This window comes from Pungitius pungitius, chromosome 14 (assembly GCF_949316345.1).
Source record: "Pungitius pungitius chromosome 14, fPunPun2.1, whole genome shotgun sequence".
Classification (NCBI taxonomy): Eukaryota; Metazoa; Chordata; class Actinopteri; order Perciformes; family Gasterosteidae; genus Pungitius; species Pungitius pungitius.
The window spans coordinates 17480664-17502447 of record NC_084913.1 but is presented as its reverse complement, the minus strand read 5'-3'; the positions used below and the strand labels follow the sequence as shown (position 1 = coordinate 17502447).

At 45.0% G+C, this 21784-nt stretch overlaps 1 protein-coding gene across 2 annotated transcripts; it reads right to left on the bottom strand.

The window, feature by feature from the left end:
- Positions 1-650: 650 nt before the first annotated feature.
- atp10d (ATPase phospholipid transporting 10D) lies at positions 651-21752 on the bottom strand. Of its 2 annotated transcripts, XM_037485808.2 has the most exons (23): positions 21591-21752; positions 19994-20354; positions 18594-18788; positions 16750-16954; positions 16160-16245; positions 15204-15310; positions 14601-14732; positions 13554-13666; positions 12548-12800; positions 10963-11177; positions 9644-9829; positions 8173-8845; positions 7995-8095; positions 7075-7201; positions 6817-7001; positions 5604-5862; positions 4945-5021; positions 4648-4773; positions 4248-4448; positions 3576-3656; positions 3245-3349; positions 2896-3083; positions 651-1941 (listed from the first exon to the last, which is right to left on the bottom strand). In XM_037485808.2, exons 2-23 carry the CDS (start codon positions 20269-20271, stop codon positions 1773-1775), a joined length of 4062 nt encoding a protein of 1353 aa, XP_037341705.1. In that variant the 5' UTR covers positions 20272-20354; positions 21591-21752; the 3' UTR covers positions 651-1772. The 2 variants fall into 2 exon arrangements, with proteins under 2 accessions (XP_037341705.1, XP_037341706.1); XM_037485809.2 differs by lacking the exons at positions 651-1941; positions 2896-3083 and having other exon boundaries at positions 3245-3393.
- Positions 21753-21784: the final 32 nt, after the last annotated feature.

The following is a 21784-nucleotide window of genomic DNA, read 5'->3' as shown; positions in this document are numbered from 1 at the left end:
CACAGCCAGAGACCGTTCACTGAAGAAATAGTACCTTGTCATTCTGTCCTCATTCATGTATTCTATTGGAAAAACATTGAAAGAGTCATTCAAGGAGCTTCCATCAAGCATCAGACATGCTGAATGGCTTCAAGGGGTACATTCACAGTGAGTTTGCTGTCCACTAACCTGCATATCACTAGTGAGCAGCTTATGTTCATAGAGTGAGTTATGGTGCCACACTCTTAAAATGCCTCCTTTCCCAAACCCATGAAGGTAAGGACCATGGTCATACCTGGTCCTCAGGATGTGCAGGTGGGCATTGAGGCAGTCAGAGAGTCACTATAAAAAGGTTGCTGACCTGGCAGGTCAGATAAGTGAAGGGGGCCAGGAGGAGACAGGCAGGGTCCAGCTGTGGGGGGGGGGGGGGTCAGGGGAGTGACTGAGTGAAAGAGGGGATGCTGAAGGTGTATGAAATGTACGACACCTTGGTTGTATGTGTTGGTGCTGCAGAGGAGCGAAGTGCCTTAAAGGAGATCATGTTTCTGCTCTTGTTGTATCAATCTTGTGCTGATTGGACCAAAGTGTTGTGTGTAACATGTGGTTCATGTCGTTGAGAACTATACAGTTGTTTTTTTTAAGGAAGTGGAAAACACACCAACAGGTGATAGTTAATGTTTTGAAGATGGATAGTTGTGTTCAGGTATTTATTTCAAAATTAGTTGTTACTGCAAAATCCCCAACAAACCCCTCACATCAAACATGGCTGTCAATTGTCAAGTATCAGCAGGAATCATGGTCATGGATCATGTGTCAAGAATAATTTACCATCAGTAAAATATAGAATGGAAAAAAATCAAATGGACAAATTAAAGCACAAATCTACATTTTTCACTCTTAAAATTTAAGTAAAAAAACCCACTCAATAAAAATTCAAACACTCATTCTATCGACCACTCACGTCTTATAAATATTAAGAAAGTAGGTTTATGGTATTAGAAACTGGAGTCTAGTGGGGACAACGTTCTCTTTGATTAACATTACATGTCATTTAGCTGAAGCTTTAATCCAAAGCGACTTACATTGCATTATAACCCATGCGTTACATTCTGCCTGGGGAGCAGTTAGGGGTCAGGTGTCCTGCTCAGGGACACTTTAACATGGCACATGGGGCAGCTGGGATTTGAACCACCAACCTTGCGCCTCTCAGCACATCACACCACTCCATGCGCCACCATCGCCCTATTTTTGATTTTGATCTGACTTCACATGAAAGCAGCCCAGTGCCAGAGTTAGCTCCTAATTATTGGCACAATCGACACTCCAGTGGGATGCTAGTTGTGGAAGTTCTGTTACATTGTGATTCATGTTTTTTTGAAAGTAACAAACATAGGAGAAGTCCTGGAAAATGCTATGTCATTATACAGTGCAGGATGATAAAAGAACATATACAGGTTGCAGACATGTGGTCTGATCTCTTTCCCCCAGTGTGAACGTAGATAGTTCTTCAGTCTTCTGGCTCATTACAAACTGAAGGCAGGGGAGGCTGGTATAAATCCTTGATGAGATCGAATAACAAATGTTCACCTTTCAAACTCCGTCCCAGAGGAAAACATCCAACTAGTTCCTCATCACTTCTTTGGCTGTGGACATCGCTCAGCACAGCAGATACGTAGCTGGGGAGTGGAACGATGAAAAACCTGTCTGCATCAGCATGTCAATGTTTGCTTTTAGGTCATTCCTCTTACGTTGTGTGTGTGTGTGGGGTGGGGGGGGGGGTGGGGGGGGGGGGATTAGGCGGAGCTGGGCTCCAGGCCTGGGTTGTCGGCACAGAGTGGCAGCTTGATGGCTCTGGAATGGATCAGGTTCCAGCGCTGCATGTCCCTGCGATACGTCTCGGAATCCACTTGGTCCATCCCAGCTGGGGGGTGCAAGGTGTTGTACAGAGCTCGAAGGAACAGCCTGCAGAGGAAGACATGCAGAGCAGTGGGGGCTTAGTCAACGTCGAGCAACTGGACTTGAGGAGCACTGTCCCTTTTCAGGAATGAAATAACGTAACTAATGTGATGCATGCAGTCTAAAAGTAACTTATTAATTTGTAATTGGCAACAGAATAATCTGTATTCTATCGCTAATTAGTTCATTCAAATATGAAGATGAAGTGCAGGTGAACATCCACAGACCGGTTGGTTCGGTGCAGCAGTCTGATGACAAACACCTGGTCACGTGATCTTTCTGATCACTATTTAAAAAGGGAGAAATGCTTGCTCCTCCTTGCTTAACCTCAGCATGCTAAGGATGACAGCGATGTACCTGTACCGGCAGCGTTTGTGGATCAGGCACTGATGTGATGAATACAGGTGTTGACTGACTGACATATTGTACACACACAGTCCATGTGAAAAGGCACTAGAAGTTGTTCTCTGCTGTGCATTTAAATCAAAGCTAGAATCCTTTCCATGGCTTATGGTAGTAAATGTTATGCATAAAGCATGTCATGGTGTCCTGTCTCACTCACAGTTACAAAGGACACACACACGTCAAGGCTCCACCCTCACAGAGACTGTCGTCAACCCAGAAATGATCAATAAGTTAGATGACATTTGGTTAAGCAAAACAGACACATATCTTGCAACAATAGGTGATGTTTAGCTTTACACGCACACAACCACAAAAAAGATGATGAAAGGGACGATGGACGAAACGGCTTCTTGGCTGTATGTGTGTCATCTCAATCTCACCTCACGACTGTTCTTCAATCGCCATCAATATCTACTACAGCAGGCACGAGGAATAATAGACCAGCACACAGTGCCATTGGAGCAGTGTAAACCCAGTAATGGAACAAGACGGGAGGAGCAATATTTAAAGGAGGTGGCACTGCTTTTGGAGCTAGCTTGTGTTGAGGGTGTGTACCTGGGTAACAGAGCCATCACAGTAGTGACAACACATATGATGTAGAAAAGAGGCTGGTTCATCTCGAGGGTTTCCACCCCCACAGGGTTGGTGGGGGGGCTGCAGGTCACACAGAACAAACTGAAGAGCAGCACAAAGCCAAAGTAGAGGCCGCCACTGAGCACCAACACCAGCACATGGATCCACGTCTGCAAAGCAACACAGACACAACACCTTAATGGTGGTACACAACACAACTGGAAATGCACATGACGTGACCTCCTGTCTGGTCTCCACCCACAAACAACAGGGATGCAATTTAGTTGGATTTCTCAGAGAACCACTTCCACTGTATAGTAGTTAGTCCTACCAGAGTGTGACTCTCGATGACTTGGTGCAGCAGGACGATGAGGAGAGCTGAGGCGTTGATGGGAGAGCCGAACGACAGCTCACTGACGCTGGAGCCTGCTACGGCCTGAGACCACAACACAGCTCCATTGGAATGGGACCAAGTGTCAACTATGAGACAGGACATGTGATGCCACCGAGATAGGCTACACGTCTGGCAGTCCGACAGCACGGTATTAGAGCACACATGAGGCTAAATTAGCAGGTGACCACTGGTGTAAACAGCAATGGAATAAATCTAGTGATGCGGGAGCTAGATGAGCGAACTGAAGGGTGCGACGCGGTGTACTTACAAAGTAAGGCACAAAGAAGCAGACGAGGCTTTGGTAAAACGCATCCAGGACTGTGATCCAGAACATGTGGGGAACATAGACCTGCACAGAGAAAAGACTCACTCCTTCTAAATCAGGTCACGATCAGAAGCCCATTATTGCCATGTCACACATAATAACAATTATGACAATAATTACAATAAGTATGCAAAATAAGAGAAATATGCAGAAATGAACAATAGGAATACATAATTATTGAGGTGAAGTATCTGCATGAATATGTCCTGGGGATGTAGTGTCTGGGTCAGTGGTGATAGCAGGCGAGCTGTACCCAGCATGCAGTTCGGCGGGGTCATTTTAGAATTATTAGTATCACAAACTGTTGTGTTGGGGTGTTTTAGCCTGTTAAAGAACGTTTGATGTAGTAGCTCGGACCGCTACGCGCTTAGCAACAGGGTGTAGACATAAATTCTGCTGCTTGCCTTAAACTGGGGGATTTTTAAGAAGATGATAATCGGTTGAGATCTGTCAAAATAACACTGATATGATCCAGGGTCTCAGAGAAGAGCTTCAACTTCCTGTTTCTAAAGGTTATCCATTCCTTAGGGATAATGAAAGAATGACTAATGAATAAAGCTAAACAGTAAAGAATATATCCACTGTGATGCAGGTTGGTGTGTGGCATGAAGTCACCTTGGAGGTCTGCACCTGGCGGTAGAGCTCAGGCTGCTCCATCAGGGAGTGAGCAGGCGTGTCTTTGTCCAGGACGCCATACACGAGGGGAGGAATGGAGGTGAAGATCAGGTTGAAGAGGATGAGCACCCAGGCATTGGTCATGACGCTCCCAGAGAAACCACAGAAGAACTGATACCAGAACAGCAGATTCACATACATCTGTGGACAGTCAGACAGATACTAGTTACAGAGCTAAATCAAACCGTCAGTAGCTGACTGCAGTTCACGTTGTAAAGGTGAGTAGGAATCATTGTTGCTTGGCCTCGTATTCTCCGTAGGACACGCGAGTGGTAAAGCCACCGATACTTAAACCAAGCTATTTACTAAACAGTCACACACAAGGAAACAAAACTCGTACCACATTCTTGTAGATGAAATAGAGGATCATGTTGGCGAGACGAGAGTAACACCAGTGGCCGTGCACAAGCAGCAGCTTCCTTAGGTGTTTGAACCTGGAGATAGCAAAGTCACTGGACATCACAGCCTGGGAAATGAAAAACGCTCTGGTAATTCAAAAGAAGTACTAAAATATCACATGGATGTCAATATGACCACAACCGTCTAGCTGCATCTTATGACCTCATCTGGTTACAAACCTCACTACACTGTGAGGAACACAATGAACATAAGGTAGAAATTATCTAGGTGTTATTACCTGCATGCCCCCCTGACCAGATATCCCGACGCCCACAGCAGCCATCTGAATCATGCTGACATCATTGGCTCCATCACCTGGATCAAGTGTGTACAAAGTACATTGCATAATGAAAGGTCAAGCAGTTTGAGAATGAGCTACAGAAACCTCAGAGGAGCTTCATGTCCGCTACAGAGGAGATCATTGGAAGTTAATTTAAAGCAAACAAAGGATAATGTTCAAGACTTTTTACAGAACATGAGAGTAAACAGGCTTCTTTAAAGCCTCCCGTTGACTGTAATAAGTCATTGCTACCAGCCTGCAAGGCCTGGTTAGTACACGCCATTGGAGGCTGGAGAAACAAGGTTTTGAGGGGGAAAGTATGGACCACCCTACATCTGAAACGTGCTCATGGGAAAAAAATGCCAGAGTTAAAAAATAGATTTAGGAAGGTGTACATTGTTAATTCATTCCTGCAAAGAGATCCCTTTGAGATGAATAAGATTGAAACAATTAAATGAATAGACTGACACGCATTAAAACATTCATGGCATTTCTTTACCTGCATATGTGATGTTGAAGGTGGGGGTGATTATAAATTTCAATATGTTTATGACTAGCTTCTTCAAAAAACTTGTTTGAATACATGATTCCTTGACATGAACACACACAATCCTTACCTACAGCCAGGGTCATAACCCCGAGCTGGTCCTGGATCAGCTGGACCACCATGCTCTTCTGCAGTGGCGTGGACCTGCAGCAGATCACTGCCTTGCATCTCCGGCTGAGCTCCAGGAAGTCGCTCCTCTGCTCCTCCTGCAAGGCCCATTCCAGAGTCCGGCCATCAAGAACCAGGATGAAGCCTGGGGAGGGACTTAAACTGTCCTCACCACACTGCTCTTCAACTTTGAGCTCCTCCAGTAGAGCTGCATATGCATCCTGACGTGTGAGAACCCCAGAATTACTGATGCGTACATTTACATTCTCTGTGATGACTTTAGCTTTTCATGATGACCCCCCCTCTCTTCTAGCTGCAAAATCAAATTTGAACAACAACAAAACAATCTATGAATCACCTGTAGCACCATTAGGTCTCACTCACAAGATCGTTCATATTCTAAAGTCTACCCTGGCTGCTCCATGTCCAGGTGTCCCTGAGCAAGACACCCGACCCCCAACTGCTCCCCGTGCAGCACAGAGCTCCCACGGTGAGGGATGGGTTGAATGCAGAGAATCATTTCCCCACAAGATCAATAAAGGATACTTTATTTCTTCTTCTTCTTTTGAAGTGTAATTAAATACATGGAGTTTTGCTTTCATAAAAATTTTTAGTTTTGTTTAGGCACAGTTGGTTAGCACATGCTGTGAACTTTAATATGCGACATAGATCCAAGTTTGTTTAACACATCTGGACAGCTGCTAACATACTGTAAACCAGTGAGCATTGGTCAACTGGTTTAAACATCATAGCATTCAAATAATTTAATTTTAATTGCACGCACCAGAATCTCTTATTTGGAAGACAGTCTATAAGAGGACAACATTGGGAAAGATTTGACCTTGGATTTTATACGTCTATTTAAGGACGTGGCCCAATTTTCCCAGGAAAGGACATATTGTCTACAAAGGATGTGTCTATGTCCTGGAAATATCTCCAGTAAGCACAATGTATAATATGTATTGTTTAGAAAGTGAAAAATGGAACAGGTCACGTGACTTGACTTGTGCAGTTGCTGTTGACATTTTTGGCCCGACAGTAGCAGTGTAGGCTCACACACACGGCCGTGTAACAGACGTCTAGGTGAGTGTTTAGTACTAGCAGGAGATGACCAAGCTGAGAGGGAAGCAGGAACAAAGGTAAACATGTGAACTGCATCCCCTTTAGCCGCTGACCTTGCTCCCACAGTCGGCTGTCAACAGTTTGTCGTTGGGACGAAGGAGTTTGCAGGCGTAGGCGACGTTAATGGCCGTCTCTTTTTTGTCTCCAGTGAGGATCCAGACTTTGATCCCGGCCCTCTGCAACGCTTCGATGGTCTCTGGGACCTCCTCCTGCAGTCGGTCCAGGATTCCTGTGGTGCCTGTACACACACAGTACTGTAAGTGCTGTTGCTCTGGTCTGAAGGACTCATCAGACCATGTGTCACTTCCTACCCAGCAGGGTGAGGTTGGTCTCCAGTCTCTGAGCGGCCTCCAGCAGCAGCTCTTCCCTGTCCTCGATGCTGCTCTCTGCCAGCCGCTGTCCTTTCAACCACTCCTCATACTCCTCCTCCTCCAGGACCTGCTCCAGACACACACTGTGAATCTTCATGGCATTGTACCCACTGCATGTAGGATTGCTGCATCTTTTCAAATGTTTCTAAATAAAATAACTCTCTGTGGACACAATGTATTTGATAACATAAGTATTTTGTTCTGAAGAATACTTTAAAGAACAGTGGTGAAAGGCAGTCCAATGATGTAGTGGCTTTTAGTTATGGATTAATATTTAGATTTAGTGTTCAAAGACTTTTAACGTGATGCAAAAAAAGCACAGACCTCTAAAAGGTGTTGCACAAGGAACCGCTTTAATATAAGTATTTTAAGACGGTGAGACGGTAAAGTCAAACATGACAATAAGGTATGTTGGCATTCTAAATCTTCATACTATTTAAATGATTCCCCTCCAACAGGAAAAATCTTGTTATTCGTTTGTGGAGTCGGGATAGGCTTAAAATAAATCTAGAACTAGAATATGCAGAGTTACAGACCTGAATCTACTGGGTATGCATGATCTACAAATGGTAAAGTAAGCTGCATTAAACGCTGATGGAACATTGATGTGTCTTTTCTACAGGCTCGATACTCACAGGACAGATTTCAAGTCAAATGTGTGATAGAAGTAGGCTTTTGCTTTTGGGCTTGTGCCCATCATATCTGCACAAAGGGGTTTTACACACTACGCATTACACTGAGGACGACCCACGCACACCCATCCGTTCACTCTATGCATGCAAAGTGCTACCTGCCCATCACAATCTAATTCACACCCGCTCAGGCGCCCCCTCCATCACACTGCTAAAAGCTAGCGTTACCTTTTTAGCAATGCACAGGGTGCGGAGGCCCTCTCTAGCATAGCTGTCCAAGTGACTTTGTGTTTGTTCTCGGATGTGATTGTAGATCTCCTGCTCTGAACCTGGCCCAAAGCAGACAAACACATCTCTTATTATTCTGTTTCAAATATTCTTCACCCTTGTCCCTTCTGTTAGTTACCTTTAGGTGTCTGGTTCATGATAACAGAGTCGGCTCCCTTGGTGTAGACCACCACCTGTCCTGTGAGCGGGTGGCGGACCACCACGGACATCTTTTTCCGGTTGGAGTCAAAGGGAATGATGTGGAGCAGCTGGACAGCCAATGGTCCCATTCCTGGAAGATCCACCAGCAGGCCCTCTGCAGACCGTCCCCTCAGGGTGCAGCGGTACGCATGTGCCGCATGGACCAGAGCCGCCTCATCTGGACTCTCTGCCTCGTACAGCAGTTCGTCATCAGGGTCACGCTCGCAATCCACTTCTCTGGTCAGGTCCTCGATGACCTCCTCGACCACCTCAAGATTCATCCTTGCCCCTTTGAAATAGTCTTCTGTCTCTCTATCTTCCGTCTTGGAAGCATCTCCTCCTTCCTCTCTGGAGGACAAGTCCACTTCCAGTGTGGAGTTGGCGGTTTTCTGGGCACCTTCTTGGCCTGCTTCTGACCCGTCTGTGGGTGTGGAGAAGCTGAAGGAGCTGGCTTTACCCCGGCCAAACAGCCTGCGGGTGAAGCCCTGAGGCCTGCCCTTGATCTGGGAAGGAGCCAGGCTGGAGAATGCAGAGAAAGGAGAGAAGGTGAGGCGCTGAAACATCAGCTTGATTTCCTCCAGGGACTTGAGAGGTGTTTGCGTGTCAGGCACCTGCAGGGAAGAGAAAGGAGATACAAAGGACATTCAGTATCAGTTGTTCTTCACTGCTTTCACCAGCTTCCAAGGAGAAAACAGCCTTTGCAGTGACTGAAAGGCCTGTTCAACATTTGGGCCGCACGGAGCCTTCCAGCAGCTCACGGGCCGGCTGGTTTCACCTTATCGCCCACTACTGGGGTGCACACAGGAGTCCCGTCCACCAGTAGACATAGAGCGCAACTACGGTGGTCCCTCAAAACCCTCCACAATCACCTCATTGGGCGTACATTCACACTGGTCTCGGACCATTACACCTCTACAGTGGATGTCAACAGTCCGGCATCCAGGTGGTTTCTCAGCCTTTAACTTCTGTGTTGTTCACAGGGCCCGCCAAGACTATGGGAAGCAGAAGCCCTCTCACATAGGCCACTTGTGTCCCTCAAGCCAGTAGGGGGGAAATGGGAGGTCATGAGAGGGACTGTCATCGATGGAAGATACAGTGGTTGCAGTACAGACTAAGACCCTTTAACGAACTACAGTTCTGCACAGCTCACAGGGAGGTGCCCCCTTAACTTGAGTGTGCTGGTGTGGGAGACAGAAGGAAGGAGAAAGACACTGACGCAGAAGAAGATACTTTGGTTTATTTAGTGTGGCTTTGAGGCTGAATACAATACTTAAGAGTTAGCAATCCCTGCCTATCTTTTTAATTTGTGTACCCACGTGTTACAAACTGATCCTGAACTTTCAAGAACACAATATCTATGGTCCGGTCGGGCTATGCATCAGCAGTCGGTGATAATAAGATCTACTCACCACATGTCCAGGCTGGCTGGGAGAGGACACCACCACGCTGTTACAGATGATCAGAGCGAGGAAGAAGTCAATGATGTAGGTGAGCTCCAGGCTGGACGCAGTCCCAGAGGAGCTGTCAGCCAGCACAGAAGAGCAGAACCAATTCAACTTCCTCACCAGCTCCGGATCTGGTACCACCTCCTTCGTCTGAATAAAGACACAAAGGGTTCATGTGCTCAGAATCACATGTCTGATCATTTATCCTACATTGACAGGTTAGATGATTCCATGATTGTGCATCTAAACAAATTGTTGCATTAAGGCCAACGCCACGTATTAGCAGGTGTAAATCCTGACAATGTACCTTTTTATCATATATATATCTATATATATATATAGATATATATATATATATATATGATAATTGATATACGCACACCTATCAGCCACTGTATTTGGTATTTAATTTCTTGTTAGCACAAATGGCTAATCAGCCAATCACGTGGCAACAACTCAATGCATTTAGGCATGTAGACGTGGTGAAGATAACTTCAAAGCGAGCATCAGAAGGGGAAAGAACAAGGATCTCAGTGACGTTAACGTGGATGGTTGTTGGTGCCAGAGGGGCTGCTCTGAGTCACTAACTGCTCATCTACTGGGATTTAAACACACAAACGTCTCTAAGGTAGCAGCTGGTGTGTGTGCTTTGTTGATGTGAGAGGTCAGAGATGATAGAAAGGCAACAGAAACTCAGAGAACATCTCGTTACAACCAAAGACCGCACAACACGTGGAACCTTGAACAAGAGGCTACAGCAGCAGAAGACCCCACCGGGGGCCCCTCCTGTCAGCCAACAGGAAACGGAGACAACACTTTACACAATGCTGTGATGAGTCTTCATTTCAGCTGAACATTCAGACACATCAGAATTTGGCGTGAACATCCTGCCTTGTTTCAGCGGTTCAGGCTGCTGGTGGCGTAATGGTGTCCAGGATAGTTTCACGCTTAGTTCAAATTGAGCCTTATTGTTGCTGACCATGTCCATCCCTTTATGACCACAGTGTACCATCATCTGATGAATACTTCCAACAGGATGACGCACCATGTCACAAAGCTCATATCATCTCAGACTAGTTTCTTGAACATGACAAAGAGTTCCCTGTACTCCAATGGCCTCAAAGTCACCTCACCACACCAATCCAATAGAGCACCTTTGGGACATTTCCATCATAGATAATAAATACCTGATGCTATCGTTTCACTATGGACCAACATCTCTGAGGAACATCCACAGCCATACATGCAACAGATGTAATGATGGATGTGTGTGAGAGTCTGACCACGCGGCTGCAGAAGGCACTGGTCCGGGGCCGGCTGTGACTGGACAGTTGGTCCTCCCCCTCCTCCTCCTCCTCCTCTTCCTCAGCAGTGAGTGTGTGGAGGGACACAGAGCTGTGTTTGCAGCTCAGAGATCGACCGCTGCAGCCCGACTTCAGAGTGACAGAGCGACCAGCCGCCTCCATCTTCTCTGCCTCGTAGACCTCCAGCCTCCGAGCTGACACAGACGGAGGAAGGACTGAATTATACATCAATCAACGATGGAGCACGACATCACATTCAGTTGTATACTCACAACAAAGAGCGAGTACCACAGAAAAACAAATCAACTGTGGTTCACTTGATTACGAGAAAGAGAAGAACAAGAATTTTGTGAAAGTCAGAAATCTCTACTCTTCTTTTGCCATAAATTATGAATGTTTTATTCATCATCACCAAATGTATGTGCAATTTTAATACTTTAATACAGTTTTTTACTTTTCACTATGAGGAGTTTTATGGGGGGGGTAGAGTCTACCGCTCTACCAGAGGATGGATGGATAGATACAGCTTCTTTCAAGCTGCAAAAGACACATTTTATGCTAACAGTAAGGTGTTCTATAAATATGGATAAATATATACTATAAATAAGAGAATGCCCTTCCCCCCCACCAACAAGACAACCCTGATATGTTTGTAGAAAAGTTGGAAATTTGGACTGAGAGAAAACAAAGCTCTGATACGGTTGTAAATACAGAGATTGTTCTTTTCTTCCAAATTGTAATTATTGGAGTCATAAATGGCTACATTCCATGGGGGAGTTAGAAGAAGCAGCCCAGGAATCCATACCAGTGTCTCTGGAGCTATGCATGGAACCACAGACAGAAGGGGAATGCAGGGCAGGCCCAGTTGGAGGCACAGAAATGTACGTGTTGTACGTGAAGTGTGTGGAACCTCTGTCTGGGTTTCCCTGGATAAGTACACAGCGAGCTTGACTGGATCACTGCTCTGACACATCAAGTGAAAAGGTACTATTATCCCCGTGTATTTTGGAGATTCAGATCAGATCATCTCAGTCATCTCTGCTGTTCCAGAGCACAGGCGTGTCCAAATGGGCTCCTTGTTTCTGTGTCATGCTCTATAAACTCATCATCACAGATTATGAGAGACTATTTGGCTCCACATGGAAGGAAATATTGGACCCTTTCATCAAAAGCCACGTATCTTGTATTCAACTTTGATACCTCCTTCTCATTGCATTATTTGATGCATTCATAATCAGCTGACGCAGCACTGAGGCGGTATGACTATGCAGGAAGGACACCTTATGCAACAACCATTAGATGGCACTTCAAGACATGAGTCAATACACATTTTGGTCTCCCGTTGCCGTTGCAAAATTAAACTCAAGAAAACATCCCAATTTAGCTCCTAAATGAAGTTGACCTTCAACAGGGGGCGGAGTGGTATAATATATGATATAATCATGCTGATATAATGGTAGAGGAAACACTGCATTCATGGACAGTAACTGTCATTTCTATATGCATTGCAACACTGTGAAAAGCAGATGCTTTAAAAAAATTAAATTAAAGACTCAGTTCTTACCATTTTCCTCATGAGGGTATTCAACCCCAAAAATACTGCAGCGGCAGAACACCATCTTGTTCTCTGTCAGAGTTCCTGTCTTATCAGAGAAAAGGTACTGGATCTGACCCAGGTCCTCAGTGATGTTGAGGGCCCGACACTGAATCCTGGAGTCCAGCTGATTGTTGTACAAGGCTAAGTCGTTGTGGATGAAGTAGATCTGGCCCAGTTTCACAATCTCAATGGACACGTACAGAGAAATAGGGATCAGCACCTGATGGGTAGAAGTAGATTATATGCAGTTGAGTTCAGTTAAATCCATCATTAAGACATGGAACGAGCAAGGCACTTGTTTAAATCTGCCTAGAGATGGACCTCCCTCACAAACTAAGTGACCAGGCAAGAAGAAGACTGGTGAGGGACCATCCTAGGACCACTCTGCAGGAGTTCAAAGCGTCAGTGGCGCAGAAGGGAGAGACTGTACATACAACAACAACAGCTGCTGCTGCTACTGCTGCTCAGGTTCTTCACTAGTCCAGGCTGGATGCCAGAGGGGCATGTGAGAGACTCCAGGGTCAATTGGAGGAAGGTTTTTTGGTTTGATGAGAAAAATTTTGCATTTTGGCCATCAGACTAGATGGTTTGTTTATAGCAAACACTGCACATCATTGCACGTGGTGGCAGCATGGTGCTCTGGGGATCATTTCTCAGCAGAATGCCCTGGAACACTTGAAGGGAACATGAATTTAGAAAAAGATAACCAATCTCTGGAGGATAATCTAAATCTGTGCAAGAGAAATACAACTTGAGAGAAGCTTTATTGTCCAGCAAGACAACAAGCCAAAGCATCCAGCAAAAGCTCCACAGAAATGCATCAGAGACAAGGCGAATGGAGTGAACCACTTTAAAATGCCTTTGGTTAACCGGAAAATAAAATGTTAAATCGATAATTGCAGCTTGTAACAAATGTTAATAAGAGTCCAAGAACACAAATGTAAACCTGGGTAAAAAATGATAAACTGTATACCTGCAGCACAATGATCATTGTCCAGAAGACATAGAATCCAGCCAGGGCAGGAGACATCTCCATATTAACCTGAAAGACAGCCTCTTTGAGGTTTTTCAGCCACAGACCATGGCCTGAAACACACAAAGACAGCAGCTCATCATTCCGAACAGGTCAAGATGAACTGGACATGGTTCACACCCCTCCCATTTAAACCATTTGGGCTGTTCCCAAAGGACGCAGCCATGATTCTTACCTCTGGTCGATATTCTCTGTGTGCCATGAGCAGTCACTGAGTATGTCAGTCACTGAGACTGACTGACTAACTAACTAATGGACACCCCACTAACTGACTCACTGACTGACTCATTGACTCAGTAACTTACTGACACAATCACTCTCTGACCACTGGCTGACTCCCTTAGTTAGCCAGTGGTGAGTCAGCGTACTGACTCACTGACTGACGCAATGTCAAACTTAATGATTCAGTGACTGACTTACTCACTGACACACTGACTCACTAACTCAGTGGCTCAGTGACCAACCTACTGATTGACACACTGGCTCATTGACTAACTCACTGACTCACTCGAAATCTGACTGGCTTACTTAATCATTGATCTACTGACTTACTAACTCATTGACTCAGTAACTTACTGACTCACTGGCACTCTGACTCACGTACTGACACACTCACTGAGTAACAGACTCACTAACTCACTGACCGCAAACTGACTCATTGACCAACTTAATGACTGACTCACTGACAGACGCACTGTCAACTAAGTGACTGACTTACTCACTGTCACTCTGACTCAATAACTCAGCGGCTCACTGACCAACATACTGATTGACACAATGACTCAATGACTAACTCACTGACTGATGCACTGGAAATTTGACTGGCTTATTCAGTGACCTACTTTACTTCCTTGACTCAGTGACTCATTGGCACACTGACCACTGACCCAGTGACTCACTGACTGACTCACTATCTCAGGGACTGACTTACTAACGCACTGACAGCTGCGAGCTGAAGAGTGAAGGGAGAGAAGGGTTGGTACTCGCCTATGGCAGCAGTCAGGCACATGATGATGAGCAGGAGCACACACCACAGGACGTCTGTGTTCAGATGCTTCTCCAGCTGGCTGCGCTTATACCTTGGCCCACTGTTGTTCATCATGGCTTTAGTGTCATGACCTAGGTCACACAGGAAAGAGGAACAACAGAATTCATTCATGCTCAGTTATATATCAGCAAAACTGGAAATATATCGGGAGTTTTCATAACGTGGGATATAACTAAGGCTGAAATACGTTCATTAGGGTTATGCTACCTGGCGCTAGTGCACAGAATTGAGTCTAGGCCAACCCTGATCCTCTGGAGGACAACGTCAATCATCAGAAATAAAGATGACCATAGTATGAATAGAGTCATCACCGTAAAATAAGTGTAATATACTATGATGGATGTGCAAACACAATGGTAAAAGTGAGAGGCAGTAACAACTGGAGTTCCTGTTCACTGATTGTGGCAAACACTGTGCACAAAGTCTAGGTATTAAACACGTACTGTGTGTTCTATCTTTACGCTCCTTAAGAGGACATGTCGGAGAGCAGGTCAACGGAGTAGCTTTTGTTCACATGTTTGTTAGTGATGTTCTGCTCTTACCGGCGTAGATCACAAGGCCCACCACACTCTCAGTGTTGCGGATGGTGCAGCTCCTCAACAGGAGGTTGCTGTTATGGAGGCCGACTCGAACCCCACTGGGGTGCTCCCTGTGGACACACACACACACACACACACGCTGGATGACACAATCCATTCATAGCCACTGATAGGTAGAATGAGACAGGTGTCTGTTTAAGGCAGTGCGATGATTTAAAGGAGGCCATACTGCATTGTTTTCTTGGAGCTAAATGTATGTGCTACTGCAATTTTTTTCCTTCAATCAGCCGAAAACCACATCTTATTGCATGAATAGTCCTAAACGTGTCATTATCTATTTCATTTGTAACATTAAATTCACTTCTGAATAGGTGACACAGTGGTCTGTTAAGCAGTCATGCTCCATGCCAATACATGCATTTCAGTCTGTAATACTGTAAACACTAGATCATGAATACATAAGTATTGAGTCCATCCTCTGCTTCTCCATCACCGTCTGGTACGCAGCGTGTCACCTCCTCTGCATAGCGGATGACACGCTGCAGCCTGCCCTTGTCCTTGGCTGTGGCTGCAGCGTACCACACGGGGATGGAGGAGCAGAGGATGGACTCGATGATGGCCGTGTAGAAGTGCATCCATCATCGTCTTTGGCAGGTTGTTCAGAAGTTTTTCTTCAGAAGTGCACCCTCTGCTGAGCCACCAATCATCAAGACAAATTTCTGTATGTGTAACATATGTGTCTATAGGCGCCATCTGGTTCGGATTCTGATGAGCTGAGAATAAGTTTGCTTTCTCAATAATGAGATAACTAAAAAGCCATTACAAAATGATTAACAAGCATTGATACAAAAAGATGCACAAATTTACTGTATATACAATGCAAATATTATAAGTCTGATTCCATGTACCAACCGCATGGCATGACTAGATGTGTTGGAATAGAATTAAAAGTGACTCACATGTAACCTCTAAACCTGCTGAGGTCGTTGTTAGGGCTCTCACACTCGACCCGACATTGGAAGCTTTCAGCGGTAAACTCTACTCCCTGGAAACAGCACACACGTTCTGCTCCTTATAACTTGCTTATTGATGACATGCAGTAGATCAGAACAGCAAATATTGTAACATGAGCACCAGAATGCATCGCAGGGACACTGTTAGAGACCTGCTCACTCAGGCAAAGTCCAGATGACCTACTCCTTCCTCCAGGCTACTGCTGAACTACATCACCCTTCCCATCATCCCAGCTCTCTGTGGTAACCATCTTTTAAAGCAGAGGGTAAAATTAACCTGTCACATGACGATCTAAACACAGCTTGCATTAGTGGGTGAACAATCCAACGCTTGGTAAATTCTGCGTTAAAATGACAGGAAGAGGCAACATCAAAGGATCAAAAAGACACACAATGATACCCCAAATGAATTAAGAAAGAGTAACATATTTACTGATATACCTTGCCGGGTCTGACAGAAGCAAGGCAAGAATCCATCCCAGCTTTCTAAGAGCACACATAACAGAATGTCACGTGTCTCTGCTGCTAATTATTACCTCCAATGGGAGGTCTGAAACCACCTGTCTCTGTTTCAGGTTGGTTTCTCCGTCCAGGTTGGCGGTGTCGATGTAACAAACCCCTCGTGGGTCAGAGGTATACAGCAACAGCATGTCAGCTGGGATGATTTCATTGCAGGACAGACGGACAAAGTCTCCAACACGAACATCCTTCCAGCACTTATAAATGTAGGCCTTCTGCTTGCTGTGGATGGACACAGAGAAGAAGAGAAATTGTCCCAGGAAAGTTTCACATATCGAGAAGAAGAGCATGGCATGTTTAGTGTACATGAAGTTGCAAAAAAATGAACAAAATCCAAAGAAGAATAGTACCGAGTGGTTCACGTTGAGATGCAATGAACAAAAAAGTAAAGAGCGAACCTTGGATATTCCCTTGAGTGAGTGAGACGGAACATCATTAATGGACAAGGGGACAAAGGAGTTCTTAAAGTTTTGTTAGGGATTCAAGCAGAAGGGCACGCCTAGTGGTGGAAATTTGAATATGTACAATCATTAGTGTTAGAATTGTACTAGGAAGGAGAAGAGCAAATACTTTGTGGTCTGAATCTTGTTGCTTTTAATCAACTTCCGGAGTGGATTCAATTCCTCCTTCTGTAAAGGATGAAGGCACTAGTGTCCTTTCCTCTGACGGGGCTTCTCGGAAGAGTGAAGATGGAACGGACAATACAAGCTATATATGAGGACATCTGTCTATAGGAGATCTGCAACCGTTTCAAAGAGTCATTATCATTATTTCAGTCTGTCCACTGGTAGGTAGGTAGTTTATAGGTTTGGCTGTAGGTTTATGGTGTATGTGTATGTGGATTGGCAGTGCTTTCTGTCACTAAGGTAGGAACAATCCATCACCCCGCCCCCCCAATTCCTCTCTCCCCTGCAAAGTCCTTGTCTTTACTTTCGGTGCCACAGGGGAAAATATTCCACACCAGATTGACTTGATTCAACTTAGAACAATCTTGGATGCAGCGAATTCGAAGCACGTCAGAAACGTAAACATGAAATGCTGTGTTGTTTCTGAATGTCTTGGTCATTACTAGTATCTTGATTACTTGGTAAACTGAAGCTATGTTCATTTTAATACCAAGTTTATTTGTATACAGTAGGCTAACGTTTTACAGCAGTGAGTGTAGGATGTGTGTATGTGCGCACAAAAGTACACCATCACCTCCAGTGTTTACCCTACTGTTCAATATGGGCACCCCTCTCCTGAAGAAATGTACTGTTTAGTTTTTTACATTTACAATTATTCATTGGTTCCGAACGATCAACCCTACAAGTGAATGCTTCTTCAGTGTAGTACAGCGTGCTTACACTACACGCCGATATTCACCCATTCACACAGCGATACCAGTAATATAGTTCAGATTATTTCCTGAATAGTTGGAGGCTTACAACAGGTTTAGTCATTAACCAGATATGTTATTGTGTTTGGTTTTAATGTTCATATAGACCAGTGATTCTCAACTGGTGGGTCGCGGACCTTTGCATGGAAAAAAAAAAAAATCCTGTGATTTTATTTTGAAGGGACTTTTTTTAACGCAATGTCTGTTTTTTTGCCGGCTCGTCCGTCCATGTTTCCAGTCAAGCGCGGCAATTACTCACTGCAAAGAAAACATTTACTCATCTTTGCTGCATGGCTAACCATCAATATCACAGGTCACATCCCATAAACACTAAATCATCTGGCTTCCAAAAATGAGCTTATCTTTCTTAATGAGCTTACATGTAGACATAATCTAATGATTCCCATCAGTTCCAGCCATGGATGACAGAAGTGCCCATCAGGAGCAGACGGATACCTCCCAGAAGGTAGATGGGAGACTCACCCACAGAACGCTTGCACCATATTGTTGTTGACCTTCCTATCGAACAAGTACCGCCTGTAGTCTTCCAGGGCATCTTTGATGGCAATAACTGTGAGGACCACCAGCAGAGGAATCATGGTTATTTCCTTTTGAAAGGCTTCGACAACTGGGACCCAGTTCAGTAATGCCAAGAACAGGAAGTAGAGGTTGGCAGCCCTACAAAGGAAGGCCGAAGCAGCAAGTTAGTATGTGGAGGTACAACCCTGGGCTACCACACATTTTAATATGCACATGCATTAAATAGACACTATTGGTTTGGGAGACGTGCCGCTATGGATTACAACCAATGAGAGTATTTGGAGGCGGGCCGAAGGTTGCAGCAGAGATTACATGAACCAAAACAGAAATTGAGAAAGGTAGTTGATGGGGCACAGTGGGTGATTATTATGCTTTTGGAACATCTTATACACATTTTATCACGTGCAGCTAAGGAGTGGTACAGCACAGGCTAACTGTAACACAGGATGTTCACATAACAGACAGTTCGTTGGAAGTCGACACTGCATACGCTGTGTGCCTGGGCTTCCCCTTTGCAAAGTGAAATATATATACGACTGTGGTTTGTTCTCACCTCTCGGTAAGGTAGCCGAAATACCTATCAGTAGTCAACTCTTCAGTTTCTAACTTTCTCCCAAAATACACCAGTACCAGAACTAATACTATTACTTTTGCTATTATTGCTTCCACCAATACAACCATTACTAGTAGTACTACAACTTCAGCTTTTACTATTACGGTTATACTACTATGGACTTGTACCTTTTCTAATACTACTGTTATTTTACTGCTACTACAACCACTACAGCTATTACTACTTCTACCAACAGTAGAGTTCTTTCGACTACTATTAAAGCCACTGCTAATGCTACTAAAACTACTACCATTATTACTGTTACTACCACCACTGCTGTTCCTTCTTCTTCTTCTTCTTCTTCTTTCAGTGCTAGAACTTTTGACAATTCCATTGTGCAGCTTCCACCTTCCCTGTTATGTAGTCAGCTCTTCACTGGGCTTCGCTGGCCCCCGGGGGCCGTACACCTGCACACTAATAAATAAACCATGGAAGTCGCTTTGGATAAAAGCCTCAGCTAAATGACAACGCATCTCATGTTTAAAGTGTCTGTAAACCCAAGGCCATTGCACTTTTGTTTATATAGGAGTACTTCTGAAACAAAAGTGCGCAATACACTGCTTTTCAATGTTGAACATAACAGGATGTATCAAGATTAATTTTGAATCGCTGCCCATCACTGATTTATATTTATTTCTCTGTCTCTGGTTTTAAGTGATAAGAAGGGTTAAGAAGGACACGGACTCAACAAAGCCAGGCAGTGCTTTAAACCCACAATACCAAATCTCACCTGTGGAACTGCTCAAACAGGTTCATGGGGATGAAAGTTAACCAGGTGTACTTGGTAGTGCAGATGGCATTGCCCTTGTAGCTGAAGACTGATTCCTGTTGGTGGGGGCCATGGAGGGCAACCACCGTTCTCTGCTTTCCGCTGTCCCCCCGTGGAGCGCTGTGGGTGTCCATGGAGGTTTTGCTGGGCATGGCATCAGGGGTGGAGTACCAGCCTCTCCCACAGCTTCCTGCCAGCATCTGGCGACAACGATGTCGCACCCAGTGTAGCCGCTCCATCGGCAGATCCAAGGTGAGCTGGGACAGCGCCTGAGCCCCCTCCCCCTCTGTGCTCCAATATACACTTTCACTTTGTCCTCATCCTGCAGAGAGAGGGTCACCAAAGTATCATCATTTGTTCCTATAGGCAAGTTTAAATATTCAGTTAAGTGTTATTCTACATATGTCAAATCCGTCTGTTCGGGGTTCAATACTCTTTGTAAATAGTAATTTGTAAACTATGAAACAGCATGTGTATTTAGGCATTTTGGTCTACATAAAAAAAGAAAAATGCAACAACAGTTGAGACATTTACAATGACATTGTTTCTGAATTCTTTTAATTTATAAATAAAATTCCTCACAGCATGAAAAGTGAGAACATTATGAGTCAAAAAACACGAATTGCACTTAATTGCTGAGTAGATTTTATTGTTATACTGTGAGCAGAGTAACGGCTGTAAGCAGAGAAGATCACTACGTCATCAGCGTACATCACATGGCTAGGAAGACTTTCCCCCCCAACAGACATTTTACATGTACGGCTTGAGACGAGTAGGGGATGGTATTCCAGCAAATACACGATTACCCCACCTAGTTTGCATGGTTTAATGCAAATACTCAAAATAGAAAACCCATATCAGATATGAATCAGAGATAACTAATTCTCTGCCTTTATACAGCTCTCAGTAGTCGTTGTGTATCTGAATAATCCAGATTTGGGGGGTGGGTTCACTGAAATAAACAACAGGTGCACTAGAGGCAACAAGGAGACGACCCCCAAATCAGGCAGGTCAATCCAAGTTCCTCCCTGTTGACCTCTTCCACTGGTTTCCCACCAGTGTTGGAGTTGGTATCACCACTGGGAACCAGTTGTTCCATTGTAAAAGGGCTTGTTGGCTGGGTGGGGCTGGTTCAATGTTAGTTTAATCTTTACCTGTGATAATAACGGCTGGATCGAGGCTTTCAGCACGAGCAATCCTTGGCACATCGCCATGCACTGGAGGAGCTTTGGATCCAAATGATTGGAAGACGAGCCACAGCTGCACACGTTACGTGAGAGACATACTGGTGCTGTGTCCCCTGGACATCCGAGTCCTCATCCACAAACCGTATCAGTGCAAACTGGACGCATGCTTTGATCACCTAAACGTGAGTTGCATGGGGGCTTTTACCTGCTGCTGACCTGATACCTCCACCTAAGGCTCATGGTAGGAGTTCAAAGGGTGGATTTTTACCGCAACCCCGCTCTCTGCTCACAACTTACTTAGCCTTTGTAATGTTACACCGAAGGAGAAGCCTCAGCCAAGGGTGGCAGACATGATACCCGGCAGGACTTACCGAGCTCGTGGTTCCCACCCGCTGCCAGGCTTCCAACGGAGCTGCTGCTGGGTCTCTTCGGTCACCTCGCCGACACAGAGGCGCACTATACGAACCGCAGCGACAGGACGTACGCCCCGGATGTTACGGTAAGACCAGCATTGTTATGCTAACGGGCCACCTGAGGCGTCGAAGGGCATTTCTCCCACGAATTT

Coding starts and splice junctions, on each gene's coding strand:
- atp10d (XM_037485808.2), bottom strand. CDS start 20,271: ATGGAGCGGCTACACTGGGTGCGACATCGTTGTCGCCAGATGCTGGCA. Junction 16,246..16,749: donor TTTCAGACCTCCCATTGGAG/GTAATAATTAGC, acceptor TGCTGTTTCCAG/GGAGTAGAGTTTACCGCTGA. Junction 15,311..16,159: donor AGCAGGTTTAGAGGTTACAT/GTGAGTCACTTT, acceptor GTGTGTCCACAG/GGAGCACCCCAGTGGGGTTC.